The sequence below is a fragment of the Ornithodoros turicata genome, chromosome 8 (genome assembly GCF_037126465.1).
Source record: "Ornithodoros turicata isolate Travis chromosome 8, ASM3712646v1, whole genome shotgun sequence".
NCBI classification, from domain to species: domain Eukaryota; kingdom Metazoa; phylum Arthropoda; class Arachnida; order Ixodida; family Argasidae; genus Ornithodoros; species Ornithodoros turicata.
The window spans coordinates 31,106,126-31,126,486 of record NC_088208.1 but is presented as its reverse complement, the minus strand read 5'-3'; the positions used below and the strand labels follow the sequence as shown (position 1 = coordinate 31,126,486).

Sequence of the window (20,361 nt, the reverse complement as noted above, 5' to 3'; positions counted from 1 at the left end):
AGGAAGCGCACAGACACGGGCCTCAAAATACTTTTCTTCCCTCGTAGATGGTGCAGTCACTGCAGCATTAGTGCACATTGGGGGAATGCGACACAGATAAAATACGCGTGGAAGGGTAGTAGCGGTGGAGCGCAAGGTCGTCTGGCGAATGGCACGGCTTATCCAATAAGCCTGCCTACACGCATATTCTGCCAGTTTGGGGGAAATTTTTCGGGGAACACACTTCTGCAAGTGCTTGAACGAGCTCACCAGCACATCCTTAATTTTCTCCAATAACTAAAAAAAATTAAAAAGAAGTTAAAATACGCGCTAAAGTTACATACACAACTCTCACGTGCTACTGGAAAGCTCGTACCCACTGAATAGAAAGTACGCAAACTCACTGTATCAAGTTCAAAACAAGCGCAACATTTCGACATACCATCAACGCAGATTTTTAGTAATGGAAATATAATAATAATGATAACGACAACAAATCAGGTAATAGAATAAACGGTGTAAAAAGGAAGGACACAGAGAAACCAAAATTTTTGCTGGATCCAGAAAAGATCCTTAGAGGATCTTCAAAGGAATTTTTAGATCCTTAGAGGATCTTTAAAGGAATTTTTAGATCCTTAGAGGAACTGAGCTTAGAGGAGGCCATCACTTTTGCTCTCCACAGACTATCCTTTCAGGAGGTATGTCTACACAACATGTGGGAGGCATGTGTAACATGACCGGGCAACACAGCTTTCAGCCCACTGGAGGCATATGGGATGCGCAGAAACGAAGTTTATAGTTGTTTACGCACCTCGATACGGTCACGCCCGGCTGAAATATGTTTTCTACTTCAATTCGAATGGCAAACATATGAGATGGCTTCACGGTCTCACTATGCAGCTGGGGGCGTACTGTACAAAAGCTGTGGAGTCACACAGATTCCCGGAGTCACGCAGTTCGGAAGCAAGTGACACAATTTCCCCATTACTGTTACTGTTACATGCTAGGACCTTATTGTGGATGTGCAGATGGAATAGATTCATACACAGAAATAAGCTGCTGATTCCTAACAACTCATCTGCTACTCGCTCGGGATGTCTACCAAACTGCCGCCTTCAAATTCCCCGATTTTTCCAGATTTTCACAGACTATTTCAAGCGAATTCCCTGCCCAAAACAAAAGGAATCTTGGTTACCTGCTGCTACATTTTGATACAGAACCCTCATAAAACAGATTATCTATTGAGTATTAGTAAGGCTGCCCTACTTTTCTGCCTCTGAGCTTGTCATATTGGCGAACTGCTACCCGTGGCCACTCAACCACTGATCCACACGCGCAATTAGCTGGGCATCGTCACAGCGCTTGTCTGCGATTTTCCCTGACTTCAGCTGCATTTCGGCAAATCCCCTGACAATTCCCTGTTTTCCACACTCTTAAAAATGAACTTCACAGCATAGCACGCTCCTAGCCAATCATAATCTCGAATGATATCGTTATCTGCCGTGATTTGTTGAAAACCGGAGGCGTACGCCTTTTTTGTGACAATTATGAACAGCATAAGTGTCACAAAAAAGGCGTACGCCTCCCGTTTTGAACAAATCAGGGCAGATAACGATATCATTCGAGATGACGGTTGGCTAAGAGCGTGCTATGCGGTGAAGCTCATTTTTAAGAGTGCAGGATTTCCAGGTTGGTAGACACCCTGACTCCTATACAGAGCTGTTCCAAGGGGGTTTGTGAGGGGGGGCAGACACCCTGGGCGCCTTCTCAACAGGGGGCGCCGGACGGCAGGGGGTCCCAGAAGATCGTAAGGATGGGTTATAAAGTGGCGGCTGAGAAAATTCTTGCTGTAGAATTATAAATATAATTCTCCTAATCCACGTTTTTTCTTTTCTTTTTTTTTCCATTAGACTTTCTCTGCAAAGCTATTTGAAATGCGGAACGTTTATGCAACAGAATAAATTGCCAGTCATACGTGCATAGCTAAGATGGGAAGCACGTACGTTAATTCAACGGCCAAAGTTTTTTTTCTGGCTATTACGCAATCTGATTTGTGCAGTCCGAGTAACATCTGTACATGGACTGCGCATTGGGGTACTATCTGTACACCTTACTAAGCAGCGCAACGGTCTATAAGACAGATGTGTACGAATTGCACAAGAGCGAACAATGCTCAAACATGTTGTTCGTCCAGCAACATAAAACATGCTTCAATTTGACTCAAGGACGCAGCAACTTCTTGCACGAACAATGCAGTAGAATATGTTCCGCACTGTCCAACGCAACACATAAAGATAGGAGTAGAAGAAAATCTAGGTTATACTGAGACACGTTTAAGCATAGTCTTCTGTCTTCTGTGTAGCCTGTCCTCGTTTTCACCGCATTCTTAAACGAGTCTCAAAACAGCACACCCATTATAATAAAGGCGTCACATCTTTCCCAATCGCCAAAAACGTTAGGTTACACATTAGTTTTCCTCCTCTCCCCTCACCAATTACGACAATGCACCCCCCCCCCCCCCCCTCGATTTGTGTGCAAGGCAAGCACTGTACTGCATATTAATACGAAGGCAACTCTATTCGCCATTCACCGAGACAGAGTGAAAGCCACTTTGAAGACCATACATTAATGAACTTACATTGTACCTATGACATGTCTTGTAATAAAGCTCAAGTTCAATCCCACACTTTCCATGAACCAGGAACCTTTACGGATCTGACATCTAAGTGATCGATCGCTTTCCACCACTCGTTCCAAGTGAGAAGCGCTCCTACTGAGGTATGTAGTAAGCAATTTATTCCTTTCGTTTTGTAGTAGTTCCCTTATGCTCAGAGAAGCAGATAACAATGGATCTTTTCTGAGTAAGCACATGCCCTGCCACCTGCTATGTCATTTTGGGAGAGATAATCTGTTGCAAAGTTACACAGACATTTGAAACTGACGCTTTGTACTTGTAATTAGTACAATGCACTTTTCCGCATTCTTCTTGCGACCATGTTCATTTGCGGTCAAACTACGACGTTCGGCATGCCGTCACTTGGGGTGACGCGTACATAGAAATGGTCCGTTAAGTGTCCTGCCACCAAGGGAGTCACCAATCTGTTGCTATGCAGGTAGGTTAACTATCTACGAAGCTCCCCAGTTTCCCCCTTTCCCCTATTCGCCCATAGGCAAATTCACCCCCCCCCTCCCCTAGGCATTATAAAGGACACATCTGCATCCAGCTTGTTTGTTCTCTGCATGAAGAAATGCATGCAGGCAGTGCTGACATCTTCCAAGTGGTATTGTCAACAGAGATGGCTGGTAGTTCTTTTTTGGTTGCTCACGAGGGTTATATGCCTCTCATACTCAAGCAGAAAGCCTGAATTGTCATCTGGAATTTTGACAGCTCGGGTTATGAAAAGCGATTTCCCCTTTCGCGCTGCCCCACACAACTTGCATCGAAGCTCGACCCATGCTGCGCTGTCTGCACTTGACGTTGAGGATCCGAGCTTCGATTCGACACCATTGGCAGGGTGAGGGAGAAATCCTCCTCGAAGTGCGTAATCACGTTCACAGATTGGAGACATAATGACCGCTGTGTTTATCTCGGTCGCGGAGGTACACTCTGTACTCACGTAAGGGTGATCACAATCACAGCTTGATCAAGCTTTTGACGGCAATGGGATCCAAGTTTGTACCTGGTATATCCGACTAAGGTATGCCAGATACTTGCGAGATACTAACAAAATTAATGAGAGACGGTAACAGAGGCATAGAAAATTGGCCCAGCAAATACTGAAACTCAGTCTGCTGTGACATCACTGCAGGCGTCTCCGTCAGTGAGGCAGCGTGGGAGTGGTCACATGTTTACGAGTACCAATGGGGATGGCCGTAGCCCTCAGTCCTCTGATGTCACAGATGGATTTGCATCTCGCCAAGTACAACACGTGGTATGGTACACAAAGTAGATCTTGTAATGAGAGTTGTGTGTCATGTGTACGTTCTAATCGTATAAGGTGTACCTTTGTACACCGCACACCGGAAATGGTGCCATCTTAAGTCTCGTCCGAACAGCCCAGAACATGTCAACGAAGGCGCACATAACCATGCAGACTTTGCAATGTGCGTTACGCACTTTCCGCTATTGGGTCTCGGTGTCGCGTCAACCAACAGAGAAGTTCAAAGCAGACGACACTCCCTTCTGCATATCGTTTGGACACTAAAAATGGGTGATCTGTCAAAGGATTCTATGTCGGGCTGCTACATAAGTAAGTTTCCAAAATGTTGTACCACACATTTGTCATAAAGCTTTCGCTGGTGCTGCACAGGTGGCACTAGCGTAATTGCTCTAAGTGCGCGCATTCGAATACTAATTGGTGAAAGCTGGCAACTGTGGTCGCGTAAGTATTTGAACATGGCCAATATGTCAAAGTGTCACGACTCATTTAATAAAGCTTGTTAATGGGACGCCAATCCGCTGTTTCTGTCTGAATGTAGATCCACACTTTACAGCCTGTGTCATGGGTGGTGATATAACAAATTTGTTTTCGTGCATTCCCTACGTCTAGGTATGAAGTTGGCACAACTCATTCTAGTCATGCCATGTAATGGTGAGATGTTTTTTCAGGCACATACCTCAAAGATGTCTTTAAGCACCCTCTCACTATAGTGCTGGGAGCTTGGTGTGTAGCGTTACGTGAAGGATAGCCATGCTTCTCGTTGCATCTGTAACAGAAAAACGGTTTGATGAGCAGAGCAAAAATATATTAGCGTGCTCCGCATGAACAGTCCTCTTTCATTATTTTCGTTAGTCATTATTGTCCGCAGTCTGGAGAACACGTCTCCAAAGAAACGCTTCAGCTGGCTGGTTTTCAATCAACCAAGAGCTGTCTCAAGAACAGGATGCCACGGCACAGCAAAGCAGCACCACTATTTGTCACTACCAGTGTTGGTACTAAAGTAGCTGCTTGTTTAGTATGATTCAAGTAATCATTCTGCAGCATCAGCAAGGCAGCTGGCGGCCTATCTTTCACATTAAGGGTGTCGAGAATTAAGTGAGTGGTGATGAGGTCTTGAACGCCGTAAGTATTAAGGCAACTAACATCAGGGTTTTTCAGGGCAGTTCTGTCGGTCACACCTGCTTTTCGTTCAGAGAAAAAACTTCTCCAGCGTCACTACGGATGATTCTGGAAAAAATGCTGCAGTCATATGGACTGATATAGATGGGTTTCTTGTGCAACTAAAACCACATTCTATAGCATCTATAGGTGAGGCCTTCCACGGTCAGAATTGTGTAATCATAATCAATTCATATTCATTCAGTGCAATGAGACGAGACATGAATAAGGCGGAGTGCTTGTCTGCCTATTCATGCAGCAGCGGAAGTTTTGGAAAGCGACTGCTACTAAACATCTGTAGAATAGCTGGCTTCTACGTGACAATCATCAATGGCTGTTGTTTTCACAGGTGTTCATTATGAGCGCTATACGAGCCGTACTTCCTATGACAACCATATCTACCTCAAATTCCCTAAACATATCACCATCACCTGCCATTGAAATTCAATGGGGCTGACGACACAACAAAGATATCGCTAATGCATTTCTAGAGTTCATCTATATTTCAGCTGTCAGTGAACTGGTGATTGCAATCTATGCGTGTGAACGTTTTACTGTGGCACCTACATAAGATAAGAGATAAAGAAGAAATAAAATTAAAATCAGGCGGGCTGGTGGTCCAGACTAAAAATGATAAAAACCCCAGTGCAAGGGAACAACAACAAGGATGAAAACGACATGACACAAGCACTGTGTCGTGTCCTTTTCATCCCTTTTGTTGCACTGTTTTTTTTAATCGTTTTTAGAAACTTCTCCTCGGTCATTGTCTCCAACCACCACCACCATAAATTGGACTGCTCATGCGATTGAGATTATTCTAAGTGAAGGCGTAGATAAGATAGCATGTTATGAAGAAAGACACTTCTTAAAAAAGATACACTGGATCTACAAGGACCCTCAAGGTCACAAAGAAATGTAGGCTGAGGTATGTGGCTAAGCATATCATTTAGTGTTACTATCTGCAGACATGAGAAAATTTACGTTTCACAGCTTTTGTTACACGATACTGCTGTCTGAGAGCTGTGGCGGGGTTGCCGTTTTCTGCTACACTTTCCCAGCTTTGTACTCTTCCTCTTCGTGCTGGTTTTGAATCACAAAGAGAACCAAGGACGCATAGCTACTGGCATTACTCTGCCATAACCAGTGGTCTGATACATTTGTGGCAGAATATAGAATGTAGGAGAATTTATAAGCAGGATAAGTTCGAGGGTACAAGCCATCAGGTTAAAACAATTGTCTACCGAAGATGTAAACAAGCAAGTCATTCCCTCACCACCATGGGCCTACAAATGGGGATTAAAGTACTATCTTCCAAAATTGAATAGTTACCACCTACTAAAGATCCATGTGACAGCAAAAGACTATTTGATTACATGCTGTGTTTTCCCTTCCTCTGCTGATGTAGCAACAAACACACACAATAGCACAACTCTCAATGTTCTGCATGACTTCAAGCCAATGAACCTCGAGTTCGCACTTAGTTTAGGTTAATGAAACTTCGCCTGTGACAGCACGGCAGTTTTATTAACGCAGCATTCACTACACGAGCCATGCTAATCGCACTTATGGCTTATATGTCCACGTTTGTGAGCTGCTAACACGGAACCCCAACCTATCCCTCGCCGCGAACCCAGATCTCACTAATGTGAGCTTTTTACCTCATCTCCTCCATCACGCTGACATAGAAGGTTTGAAGATGTCCGTATCGTATCTGGACGCACGAAGAACACCACAAAATAAACCTCAGTGCACGGTTTAGACGACCCAGCAAACGCAGCGAGGGCTATACATGATCTCCGGTAGGAATGTAAAACAGATCATGCATGATTTGCACACTTCGTAGCCATATCACTCAATTATTTGCGTGTTTACGATGGAACCCTTGTGACGCACACATTTCGGACAACAGTCGCAATACATCTGGTCACAGACTGGAGTATACAGAGGTATCTGATCGAGTAGCCGAAACCTAAAAGGGCTGGGTCAGTCTCGGCCTGTGCGCAATAAAAGGATCAACTGTTACGCCTCGGCGTTCACAAGCGTTTCACGACGACACCCTCCGCGCTTGTGTAAAGCACTCAGGAAGGAAACATGCAATCGTTAGCATGCAAACGCGCTGGTATACTACGGGGAATACAGTTGCATTTGCACGGTCTCAATATGAAACGACACTTCCCGTACCTTGTCTTTCCACTCAATCGGCGATCATTTCTGGCATGTAGCTCCCTCGGTATGAGCTAAAATGTAGTGGCTTGCGTTAGGGGTTCAGTTACTGTGCGATCTACCGCGAAGAGTTGCAAAATATGAGCAAGATTCCAACGCTGTATCATTCCTACACAGCCCCCTATTCGTGACACCAAGAACGGAGCAGCATCAGATAATCGTATTTCTTTGCCTCACGACAGCATGCGATCTTTGAGCACCTTTAGAGTGGATTATCAGCAATTTAAGTGCATTAAATAGGCAATTTTTACGACAGACTAAGCCTAATGGCGATGTCCAAAGCAAAACTGTAGGCTAGGATATTGAGATGTGCTTAGCATTAGTATGGCATGACTGCTCGGAATCAGTTCAATTGTAGGTGCACTGTACCGTCCAAATATTGATAAACACATGCTAACGGAGGAACTGTGTCTTACCTGCCTAGCAGGACATAAATGATGTTCTAGAATGACGACAAAACAAAGCAAATTTGCTTGACGGTAAACTTGAAGAGCGCAAGATGGCGATAGACAGATCCACTCACATCAGCCGAGAAAAAAATCCTTGGCTGAACTAACCAATGCTTGAAAGCATTTTCCAACGTTTCTCATAATGCCCGCCAAGCGTAAAGTCCGCGACCGATGCATTAATAGTCGAGAAAAGCTTTTTCTTATTGCGATATCTTGCATTCATCAATAAGCCTATCTCAAGGTTTACCAACTCTGTGCAGCGTTTGTGTACACCTGATGACGTCACGTGTCGTCTGTCACAAACGCAACGAACGTGCGCGCATTTGCTCCATATAACACTTCCAAAAGTGCAACACAAAGAGCGTTTGAAATTTAATTTGGCAGCAAATGAGGCGGTTTTCTTCTGCGTTAGTCGAAACAGCATGTGGGCCAAATCGACATGGTTATATAAACTGGTTGGTTCAGTGGAAAAATTTACACATGTCACTGGAATTCCAAGACAAAAAACGCGAGTGACAGGATATCCTTTGTCCCTCGAAAGTAAAACTAATGGAATTTTAAAAAGAAAACAGTGAATTCATAAATATAGAAAACACTACCAAGGCAATGATGGATCCTCACACCTAAGAAACAACCTCATAGCACTTGCCCTTGAGGGCTGACAGTATTAATAAAATAACATGCCCCAATTGGTGGAAAGTGGGTGCTGAAATTTAATTTTTGTTTCTTGGTTAGTGTTTGGACCAGACATCTCAATGTCGCAGACAGGCAGGTCCAGAAGGGGGGTCCGGATGTCCTGACCCCCACCTCAATTTCTGTCTTCACATAGTGTTCAATTGACCCTAGATCGCATATCTAGCATGCTCTCCATGGCTGGACTCCCACCTCAGAAAAATCCTGGATCCACCACTGGTCACAGAACGGTGACTCCTCAGCCAGTAACCCATTACAAAATTTTACTTTTAAGCCTTTGTTTCAATTTGAGATGAAAATTGTTTTCCAAGCAACAGAACATATTCATCAGGAAGAATGCACAGCATTAATTCAACAATTCCTGTAGTCTTTAATAGTAAACAATTGCCATAGTGAATTTCCTCTCAAGACTACTTCCTCCTCTAGAGTTTAAATATTTGCCGATCATCTCTCCACCTGTCCATCTAGAAGAAAGACTACCTGTGAGAGGATACCTTCAGAAGGCGTACAGGTGCACACAATAATGAACAAGCATGTGCACATTTTGACACAGATAGTTTGGTTCTCAATGTGTTCATCGTACGTTGACATTTCCTGCAAGAATAGCATGATTCGATAAATAGTGGAAATAAATAGTGAAGCAACAGACCGGTGAACTAGTAGCACTCAGAAGAGTTGAGAATCATATATATAATGCCCCCAGGTGCATATCAACTTTCTGCGCCATACGTTTGAGTATTGACCACAGAGAAAGTAAGAAAAGCTCCGTGACATGCGTATTTTATTTAAAGAATCACAAAGCCTACATATTTACATAACTTCTAGAAAGTTCCTGACACAAACATCTCTTGCGCAGACCTTTAAAAAATTCTGTAAACTTCCTGGTGTTGTAAGCACTTGCCGATCAACTGAATCGCACCGTAACAGTACCTTCAAAACAACACATTTTCTTCAACACGGAGGCTCGTCGTTGGTCTCAACAATAGCAGCAGATACTGCACATTCTTTCCCCTGAAATAAAAATAAAGTAAGGAGCCCATGACACTGACAACAACGGCAGCAAATGATTCGACGCGCTGCAAAGTAGCCAAGCGACCACTTCCTGAGCATACCATGTACCAATAAATAGGTTCCTGACGTTTCAAACTCCACCTGTGTGCCACACTTCTGGACATTATAACTAGGGCCTGACTTTTTCGGGTTTTATTTTTGGCCAAATTCGGGGGGGTAAATATCGGGTGATATTTTTCATTTGAAAATTCGGGTGTATTCGGGTTAAATCCCTTTACGGCATATTCTGTCGTCAGGAATTCGGGTGCATTCGGATGTTTTTTTTTTTTTTTTGTTTAATAAAAATTTGTCTTAACATGGAACTAACGTTTAGTAATGTTATCAAACTTTATTTTAATGCACGCTTATGAGTGTGCCACGCGACCTGGATGTTTTCGGGTAGATTTGGGTTAAACCCCAATTTTACAGATTTTGTTCGGGGGGTAAATATCGGGCGGATACGGGTTTAACCCTAAAAAGTCAGGCCCTAATTATAAATAGGGAGTGCCTTTTTCGGGTTAAATGCCTTTCTCAGACTCAGGGGGGTAAAAATCAGGCGCTATTTTTAAGTCTGTAATTCGGGGAGAAATCGGGCGATAATTGGGCCTTCGGGTGTTATCGGGTGTTTTTTTTTTTTGTTCTCCTCTTGTCTATTAAGTCCTTTCCTAGTCTTTCTTTATGTTCTTTTGTTGTTGATTTTTTGCGAGATCGTGACCTTCCAGCGGTAATCCCCGAAGGCACAGACAGTGTTGACACACATGAGTGTATTGCTGGGAGCGTAAGTGACCCATTCTCACGTGTTACACGTGGCGACTTTTGTTCCTCTTCAGTGGAAACGTCACTTGAGGATTTCGTAGTGACTGGAATTCGGGGAGAAATCGGGTTCAACCCGAATTGGTTGGAGGTCAGTTCGGGGGGAAATAACCAGGCGAAATCAGGTTTAACCCGAAAAAGTCACTCCCTAATTATAAATTCACATCCCGCGCTACATCCACATCAAACCAATAGAACAAGCGAAAAGGCTGAGGGGCAAATTTTTTCAAAACTTGATCCTTCCGGGTACAAGAGGCACAGAAAGAGTGGGGTAAGCTAAGAGTTGCGAGAGCCTGTATAGTAAAGGGTTTAGATGTCTGTACTGTAATATAAGTAGAGCCTGAAGTTTTAGGGTTTTACCCGATTCTTTCCCGAATTGAAGGTTCACTTGTTAGGGTGAAACCCGATTTTTACCCGGCAAATTCCCCTCACCGGGATGTCTGTAGGAATGCACCAACTTACCTGTTTGGCAGAAAAATTCAGTTACGTCACCGTTTGTACCAAACCGCTACAACTAGTTTGAATGACTGAGCCCGATTTCTCGCCGATTTTAGCGTAATGGAAGTTTTTCCACCCGAATTCGCACGAATTTAGAGCACACGTTTATTTACCCAATTTTTACCCCCCGGAATTTAGAAAAAAACATTTCCCGAAAACTTCAGGCTCTAAATATAAGTATACCTCGTCAAATGCCCTGGAGAACTCCTGCACGGCCTGCACGGAGCTGAAGGTGGCCCTGAACTGGCGCCGTACCACTGGGTTTTGGGACACGTCAATGGCGGTCCAGTAGGCATCCACCTTGTCTGTGCGCAGGCACGTCTGCACTGCTATGAGGGTCTCGCACAGCACCTCATCCGTTTCGTCCGCAGTCACACGGATGCGCATTCCATAACACGTGTCGTCGTAGAGCACGGTAAGGTTGCCCATGCCAGCGCTCTGAAATAATGGCCAGAAAGACACGAATGGCGTAAGGCAGTGCCTCTCATCTTATGTTACTCGAGGGAACCCCACGGTCATGACGGCGCGACTTCAGGGAACCTAATAACAGTCGCCGCCCAATATTTCAGACTCCAAATATTCAGACTTCCCAATTTTTTGGGGGGACAAAACTAGTGGCTTCATTGTACGCCCCATAGAAACAATGTATCCCTAGTCCCAAATTTCAGACCATTTTGTAAAAGAGCAGCTTGATTTTATGTAGACATTTTGACCTAAGCTTGCTTAGTTTTTAGGATCTACTGTCTCCCGAAAGAAGTACTGAACAATATTTTGGACTGCGTCATTTGGTGCAGAGCAGGTTAATTTTAGTTTTTAGTGGCTGCAATGAACCATCCCAAACACCCTTTGGGAGTTCAGAACTTACCTCATAATTCCCGGTGGAGGGATTGAAAACTGAAAAAGTGACCCTCTTCTCAAACATTATTTCTTCCTCGTCCTCCTCTTCATCCTCATCAGCCCCTTCTTCCTCCTCCTCCTCATGGTCTTCATCGTCTTTGGTCTCTCTACAATGATTAGAATTGCTCAGCTTCTCAGCTGTCGTTGCCTCTGGAAAAAGAGCAACAAACAATAAGAGAAAATTTAAGGAGCTAGGCATGTAGAAGCAACCAGCCCAGCCCAAAATATTCCTCAGTTGAGAAACTCCTTTGGCACTGAGACTAAACACAGCGTATGCTACACGCATTTCCTGATGCCCAGTGCAATTCCGTTAATTCACTCTCCCCAAATTCGATGCTCGAAACTGATGCTCAGGTCCCATCGAAGTGACGCACATTTGAATGGGGGAAAACGTCCAGTAATTTGAACACATGAATGTGCACATGAGCTTATTTGAGCAAAATTGCCCTGCTGCGTCTGGATGTGCTCAAGCGATGAAGCACTACTGCCACCAAACGCATCTGATGCACAGCATGCAAGAAGAGGCCTATTACACAACAGGGGGATGGGCAAGGCAGGGGAGGGTTGCTCCGACCACGCTACATTACACTACACCATGCTCAAATCCTGTCGCAGTTCCGTGAGAATGCACACTGCACTCAAAAGAGGGCTGAACACACAAACCTGATGAAAGATGAAACAACAAAGATGAAGACACAAACCTGCTTCGGATTGTGGCATCTCTGCAATAACTTTCTGACAACCTTCAAAGGTGTCTTGAAAACTTTTCAGGACGTCCACGTTCTGCCGAGAAAACCTTGGAATTAGTACATGAACAATATGGTTCAAAGGGGTTGTGACACTCGTTTAAACCCAAGCTACACAAAATTAATGTTGCTCCTCCGTCATCACCTCTTCTGTTATGCACCAAATGGCCCCTTTTGTAGCTTACTCATCCAGCAGTGAAGTGCAATTTTACGTCATGAAGCATGCAGCGTACGAGAGTGCAACACCTTGTGGTACCTACTGAACACCAATATGAAACGACAGGAGTGTGTCGAAAATCCTAAACTTGAACATGGCAAATTTGTAACGCTTTAGAGCGCAATGTGAAAACCATTTTAGTACAGCAGTAAAAGTCAAACAAAATATCTTGCTTGAGCAAGCCTTCATGTTGAACAGGTTTTCTTGCACACAGCCAATTTTCAGACATGTCGTACTTAGAGCCTGAAGTTTTAGGGTTTTACACAATTCTTCCCCGAACTTGCAGCCAGAATTGAAGATTGCCTCTTTAGAGTGAACACCCGTTTATTTTACCAGGCAAATTGCCCTCTCTGGGATGTCTGTAGGAATGCACCAACTTACTTGTTTGGCAGAAAAATGCAGTTACATCACCGTCTGTACCAAACCGCTACAGTTAGTTTGAATAACTGAGCCCGATTTCTCCCGATTTTAGCGTAACGGAAGTTTTTTCACCCGAATTCGCATGGATTTAGTGCACAGGTTTATTTACCCGATTTTTACCCCACGAATTTAGAAAAAAATTTTTCCCGAAAATTTCAGGCTCTACTCATACTGTACAACACATGGTACCACATGGAACTGCATACCAATCATAATGGTTCACCGAGCACTTCTGGTCTCACCTTGAAGCGTATGGCGAAGTTCTCCGGCGAAGCATTTCCATCGGAGTAATCTATGGCATTCCAGGTGACAGAATTTGCCGAGGTGCTCAGGGGCATCAGCTTCATGAAGGTCGTTATATTGTGGTTACACGCAATCTTGTGCACTTGATCGCGTCGCATCAGCACTCTGAACTGCCCTGAAAGGTTGCACAATGGGTTCACATGAAGCGAACGTTACTTTCTTCCCCAGAAAGGCAGGACAGTCCCGCCTTACCTGGCTTGTGGAGGTGTTTCAGGATTTTGATGTCACCGACTGCCCTCTCCTTCCACTGCTTAGAGTCGCCGTGAAAAGCGTACAGCTTCCCTCGATGGCAGAATAGGGATTCTTCATCCTCCTCGCCAGTTGTCAGCTCCACGAGGTCGGGAAGAGGCACCACGGGCTCGAAGTGGATATCGACGCCCTGGGCCACTTCCCCTGCATTAGGAGCACATACTGTTAGCGATATGAATGAAGACAAGGAGTCTTGAAAGAATGTAACGCTCGTGTGTCTTTCTCTGTAGTGTTACGCCATACCTGGGTGTATCTAGTAAGTGGCAATAAGAGATAGAAAGGATAACTACCATATTTATGCACGTAACTGATAATTTGGAGTGGCAAGCCAAGTTTTCGTGGGCCAACCACTCTTACCCCATGCCAGCCAAACAAACAAACAAACAAATCTTCATTTCGAGGGGTTCCTTTCGAATGCCCTACGCGCGTGGAGTTCCCTAACGCTTAAACCCTTGTGCTGTTTGGTGTGCCGTTTGGCGGTTTGGTTTGTGGTTAATGTTTTTTTGAAAACTGAGGGGGTGGGGGCAAAAACTGGGTTGTATTTCAGGACATGCGAGAGTATTTCCCGCATTTCAGTTGAACATGAGACGCAGATGTTGGATGCACAGTGCTTAGCATTCTGCAGTGCCTACAGCATTGGCTGATTCTGCGCATTGGCAAGCTCATTCTCCGAGTTTCTCCGTTTTTACCGCAAGCTACGATGATGCAAGTTGGGGCGTAGAAGTGGGTCTTACCGGGTTTAAGAGTTCCGATAAATGGGGGTGACTCACTTACCGTCATCCCCACCGCTTTCAGATCTTCGCCTGGCTGTCCCATGAAAGACGGGAGTTCCCGCTCCAGCCAGGAGCGGCTGGTTATTTTTGGGCGAAGAAGATGTCTGGAGGAAGCTGCTCGAAGCAGAGGCCCCCTGGGAGGCTAGGCTGGCAAATGACAACTGTGTGACGTCACTCTTCCCAAAGAGGGAGTCTCCACCATCGTGCGCAGCAGGAGCATTCCACGTTTCCGCTGCAAGAGTCGTGAAAAGCCCGTTGGGCTTTTTGTCTGTGCCACCGCTCGACGCTGTCTTTGTAGAAGTAGCAAGGGCTTGCCCTGTAAAAGGGAATCAATAAACGTGAAACTGGTGCTAGCTGGTGGTTTACAGTCGGGCTGTGCCAACACCATATAGATACAGAAAGTCTGTGCACTTGTCGACATGATGTGAGAATTAAGAGACAGCCAATCAGGATCGTGTTTTCAACGGCCGCAGCCAATCACGAACGTGCTTTGAAGAAAAACCAACGTCGTCTGCGAGTTTTGATTGAACGTCCCCACGTACTAAATGCGAAAAAACACACAAAAAAAAAAACACAAAACGGTCTCAGTGTTTCTTTCAAAACCGATTTTCTGGAAAGTGTCTCGCACTTTTTGTCTAAATATTTAGGTCTACAGGTTCCAGGCGAGCTGCAATCATTTGCGGGTTCTTGAATTCGCACAACAGTGAATCGCAGTAGCAGACGAATTCTGACTCTTAAGTGAAAATAGGGAGAGGAGGCAATGCACAGGCTTCCTCTATCTAGGTGGTGTTGGCTGCGCACACATCGTATCACCGCACACATGTGGTGTGCACGCTCACATCACATCACCGTGCACAAATAACATCAACACCTCTGAGCGAGATGAAAGTCACTCGAGGAGCAAAGTGCAAGATACCACTTCAAAACCACAAGAGTCCTGCATTAGTGCCCAGCATCCAGGCACAGTAAAAACTGAAAGGCCGTTCGAAGAAAGAGAAATACATCAGGAGTTCACGAAATGCACATACCTTTTTTCATCGGAGTACCATCATCACAACCCCTGCACCCAGGGCAAGGGGGCTTTGTCTCATATAGATAGAAGTTATCAGGCAGCTGAAACTTTCTCGCCAGGGCTATTTGGGCTTCAGTTGCCTTCGCTTCATATTCTATTTTGACACCTGTTAAACATCAACATATCAGCATTCGTGACATTTTTGTCCTGTCTGCATCAAGGTCTACAGTACCAAAGCATATTGACAGGATCAACATTTCCGAGTATACCCCAGCAGACGATAAACAAACCATCGTAGCTTTCCGTCATCATGTAACGTCATACCTATTTGTGCCCACCTAACCATAGGGAATATCCTGCGGCTCAGCCATGAGATACCTATTCTGTAGCAGACGACAGGGCCGATGGTGTCATCTGCTGTGTGTACAGTACGCCACTCCAGATATTATGGCACTGTGCGAATGCTCAATACAAGACGTGGCAGAACTTGCCTTTTCTTCCACTAGAATATTCCGTGGACATGTCACTCGTATGAATGCACCGTACACCTAATTTTCCATTATGGTCTTATGTGCATTACAGTAAGCCTAATGTGTCAAAAACTCACCGCCTTCATCAGTGGACTCTGCTGGTGCTGCTGTGTTTCCAAAGAGCGAACGAACAACAGGTTGTCGCGGACTACCAAAACGATTTGAGAGGGAGAAGAAACCACCAGATGGTGGTGTCACTTCTTTGGAATCCAGCTTGAAGGAAAAGGAACTGGCTGCATCTTTGACTGCACTTTTGACCGCATCATCATTTTTCTTCTCTTCCGCACTACTTCCGAGGTGCTTCTTTGCACTTTCTATGGCATTTAGAAATTCGTTAGCTGTCTCCGCAGTCTTCAAACGTAGTGCAAACTGTTGAGGACAGGGCTCGCCGTCGGAGAAATCCACCGTGGACCACGATACTATCCGCTCGTCCTTTTTGGAGAACACCATCTCGGGGGTTAGGTTATGGTTGAGACAGACTTTGAGTACCTGAAGCAGAAAATACAATGAAGTCACAATACATACAATAATATGCTATAAATATAAATAAATAATACAATAAACGTCAAGACTACGAAGGTGTCCTTTCACCTAAATATCTCACAAACATATTTATAAGCTATCACAGAGGAATCATCATCATCACATTAACATCATAAGGAATCACAGAATACATAGTGGCTGTGTTATTGCTATACATCCACAAATGCGACTCAAGACTCCTGATTACAGGAGAGGAATGTCTCCATTTCCTTCTCGCAGTTCCGGTTTCCACTGCCAACTGCTAGTGTGAGAATAAGATACAAAATTAAGGATTTTCAAGGACTGTGGAAAATTCGAGCCTTGAAATTCCCAACCTTGAAAACAGCATTTTCGAATTCCGGGTCGAGTGAAAAACAATAAAAGCACCTCTCCCATTCCCATTTCAGATGAACACGAGATGTCGAACGTGCGAGGCTTAGCGTTCTCCTGCATGCATGTTTGTGGCTGGACTTTGCACTTTGGCAAGTTCATTTTCAGAGTTTTTCAGGTTTCACCTTGGGTAACGACTATCCAAATTGCGGTTAACATGGGTTCAACCCGTAAAACACACGATTCTAATCATATTCCATCCACAAGTCAATTTTTGCTATTGCCTGCTGCTGGATTATTTTCATGCATGCCCAAATCAGTATTGCCTGACCAGAGGAAGCTTAGTTTCAGTTCCCTCGTCTGATATTCACCGGCACAACTACCCCAGGAGACAGACCCAGTAAACAAACACACACGTTCCGAGATACATGTTAAAAGAAACGACACTGCGAGACAGACTTACCGTCTCTCTCCTCATCACCAACCGTATCTTCTTTGGGACGTCAGACTTCAACAACACTTTAATGTCACCAAGTCCTCTCTCTTTCCACTCTCCCCCTTGCCACCGGAACAGCTTAGCCCTGTGAGAGTAGAGCAGCTCTTCACCCTCTTCTCCCGTACAGGTCTGTACCTTGGGGGGCAGTGGAATCACTGGCTGGAAGTAGATGTCTGCCTCGGGCGACTCCACTTCTTCCTCTTCCCTCGAGGCATCCAACGCGTCTGTGGGCGTGCACGGGGACTTCGGAGTTTTGCTTGGGCTGCGGGGTCGCACCCCGCTGAAGCTGAACTCGTACTTCTGAGGGCTGCCGAACTTGAACTCCACGCCCGACCCCGTCGTCTGCTTTTCGTCCTGCGCCTTACTCGCACCAAAACTGGTGGTGGTGCCAAAGGTGAACGTCGGGGTGTTGGGCGATGTCACGGCCTGACCGAAGACGAAAGTCCCCGGCTTCGTTACGGGAGTGGTCGACTCCGAAGAGGGCTTACTCGGAACGCCGAACGTAAACTTGGTCGGCGCAGACGTCTGTGCAGGCACCGGGAAACCGGTGCCGAAGCTCTTCCCCAATCCAGCAAGTTTCTCCAGCGAAGAAAGCGGTGACGCTGCCGGAGGCGCAGCCTCGGGTGGCTTTGTGCCTGGTCTCAGCGTCTGGCAAGCAATACACGCGGTCGCGTCAGCAGGACATGTTACGTAGCAGGCGTCACAGTTCCACGCGCCAGGCTTAGGCTTAAACTGAACGAGCTGCGACAGAGGCACGTGTACTTGAGACTGTTTCTCCCCAGTGCTACTATCCTGCGCAGCTTCTCCCCGAGACGAGCTCTCTTCTTTCGGCTTACCCTGCCCCGCTTTCTCTTCAGCCTGAGTCAACTGCTGGCACTTCTCAAACGCAGCCTTAAACGAATCCGCCTGCTCTTTGGTCTTAAAGCGAGCGGCAAGCTGTTCGTCGCGTAGGCTGCCGTCGCTGTAGTCCTGGGCGGACCAGGCCCAAGCACGACTGCCGGAGGACATGGGACCCAGCTTCATCTCGGGAAGTATGCGGTGGTTTGCGCACAGTTTCAGAACCTGATCGCGTCTCATCAGGATCCTGCAGACACCGGTCTGTGGATGCTTCAAGATCTTTAACTGCCCGATCCCACGTTCTTTCCATTCTTTGCTGTCCGGGTCAAAACGGAACAGCTTTGCTCGCTCGTCGAACAGGGTCTCTTCTTCTTCCTCTCCCGTTTTGGTCTCCACCAAATCCGGCAGTGGCACCACGGGCGCAAAGTCCACGTTTGGCACAAATTCTTCCGGTACTTCGCCCGGGCTCGTCATCAGTTTTGTAGAAGGCGGAGTCGAAGCAGACGTCCGCGGTTTTGTTGCCAACTTCGACGCAGCTGGCTTCTCTACCGTCGGTGACTTCGCAGCACTCAGTGACAATTTACTTATCTCGGAGCGCGCTCCCAACGTAAATGCCGACGGCGTGACATCAACACTCTCAGCTTCTTTCTGCGTAGTGGGAGAAGTGAATGAAAACGATGCAAAAGGGCTAGGCTTTGTGCTTTCTGACGACTGCACTACAACAGCAGTTGGTTTCACAGCTTCTGGAGCAGGTTCTTTTACCTTCGGAGGGGTCGAGAACGTGAAGCCTCCAAAAATGTTCTTGCCACTGCCACCAGCCTGGCCTTCCACGGTGGATTTTGCACCAAACGCGAATGTTTGCGTGGCGGGTGCGGAAAAGCCAGGCTTCGGAAATGCTTTATCGGGTTGGACTCCTCCGCCTACGGTAAATGCGGTGGTCCCGGAAGACTTGTCCCCCGATAACACAAACCCTAGTCCAGGAGCGACACTGTGGCTATTCGAAACTGGTGGAGCTGCCTTAGGAGTTGTTGGAAATGCAGATGCAGCAGCAGTAGATGTAGGAGCCGCAACAACACTTGCAGCGGGCACAGTCTTTATAGGGGTGGGAGTCGCAACTGACACAACCCTGTGAGTGGAAGTAGGTGCTGACGCGGACATCCCAAAGGTGGTGGCAGCCAGCGTTGTGGCTGCCGCCACACGGGCAAGAGACTGCTGCACTGCCTTGTTAAAGACGTCCTTGAAACGTGAGGCTATTTCGGGCGTCTTGAAACGCACGCAGAACTTCTCAGGGTGAGGCTCGCCGTCAGCAAAGTCCTGAGCGTCCCATATCCAAGCTGTGTCCTTGCCTAGCAAAGGGGTCAGGCTCATTTTACCCAGGATGTAGTGGTTAGCACACACCTTGAGCACCTGTGGAGACATCCAAACAACGTTTATGTAAAACTGGCTGCGTCATATACTTGTAATATACTACGTCACATATACTTCACCCTAGTGCTTTCGGGATTTATGTTCCGACGTAAAATTTATGTCTTTCCCATTGCTCACACTTTGCTGCACGCTAGCGCTTTACGTCTTTGCACGATTTTAACGCATACTTTTTTTCATTCAAAACTTCATGCACATTAAAATCATGCGCAAAAACAAATTCAGAGAACAAGATTAAGAGCTCGATGAAAGTAGGCTAGCCGCATCAACTCATTCAACTCAAATAATTCAAATAAAAGTTACAAAATTCTATGCCCAAAGCTTCGTGGATGTCCTTAAAAGAGAGAGTCCCCTATTCTTTTTTTTTTTAAGTTTTCGGTTTCGTATTTGAAGCCCTAACACAGGGTAAAATTGACCTTTTTTCCAGAACTGCTTTTGTGCAGATGACACAGGGCATGCCAGACAAGTTCATCTCTGTGTTCAATAGATGGCAATGGATGGGGATGACAAGAGCAGGGAGAAGTGGGGACCCTGTGCGAACTAGTGAGGGCCCCCTCTCCAAGGTTCAAGACCAGTTTGGGTCTTTCATGCTACCCTCGTGGGTTCGTTTTTGGTGCACTCAGGGAGCGGTTCGCTGGAGGCCACTAGGATACGACACAAACAAGAAAAACGTCCAATCGGTGGAAGAGAGAAAAATTAAAAGGAGAAAACACGAAGAGAAGAAAGAGCAAACTTGAAATATCTAGCATTCACCCAAGCCCTTTTTGTAACTGCCTGCACAAGGCTAAGGACAATCGCAC

At 45.8% G+C, this 20,361-nt stretch overlaps 2 protein-coding genes across 9 annotated transcripts in view; both read right to left on the bottom strand.

Moving 5' to 3' along the window:
* Positions 1-8,016, bottom strand: part of LOC135366963 (serine/threonine-protein kinase tousled-like 2) — a 33,268-nt gene extending 25,252 nt beyond the window's left edge. For 2 of the 8 annotated variants that reach the window (XM_064599983.1, XM_064599989.1), the window contains exons 1-2: positions 6,737-7,054; positions 4,597-4,686 (exon numbers count right to left, since the gene is read on the bottom strand). In XM_064599983.1, the coding sequence (XP_064456053.1) occupies positions 4,597-4,686; positions 6,737-6,750 (104 nt within the window). In that variant the 5' untranslated portion in view covers positions 6,751-7,054. Of the gene's footprint in view, positions 1-4,596; positions 4,687-6,736; positions 7,055-7,259; positions 7,418-7,717 lie in introns of those variants that run through there. The other 6 variants (XM_064599984.1, XM_064599990.1, XM_064599991.1 and 3 more) reach the window with 5 other exon arrangements.
* Positions 8,017-9,207: 1,191 nt separating this feature from the next.
* LOC135366962 (E3 SUMO-protein ligase RanBP2-like) overlaps positions 9,208-20,361 on the bottom strand; it is a 28,453-nt gene continuing 17,299 nt past the window's right edge. Inside the window, exons 26-35 of the mRNA XM_064599982.1 lie at positions 17,267-19,543; positions 16,029-16,440; positions 15,438-15,587; positions 14,411-14,725; positions 13,580-13,780; positions 13,327-13,502; positions 12,403-12,484; positions 11,670-11,851; positions 10,988-11,242; positions 9,208-9,454 (exon numbers count right to left, since the gene is read on the bottom strand). Of these exons, the coding sequence (XP_064456052.1) occupies positions 9,395-9,454; positions 10,988-11,242; positions 11,670-11,851; positions 12,403-12,484; positions 13,327-13,502; positions 13,580-13,780; positions 14,411-14,725; positions 15,438-15,587; positions 16,029-16,440; positions 17,267-19,543 (4,110 nt within the window). The 3' untranslated portion in view covers positions 9,208-9,394. The remainder of the gene's footprint in view (positions 9,455-10,987; positions 11,243-11,669; positions 11,852-12,402; positions 12,485-13,326; positions 13,503-13,579; positions 13,781-14,410; positions 14,726-15,437; positions 15,588-16,028; positions 16,441-17,266; positions 19,544-20,361) is intronic.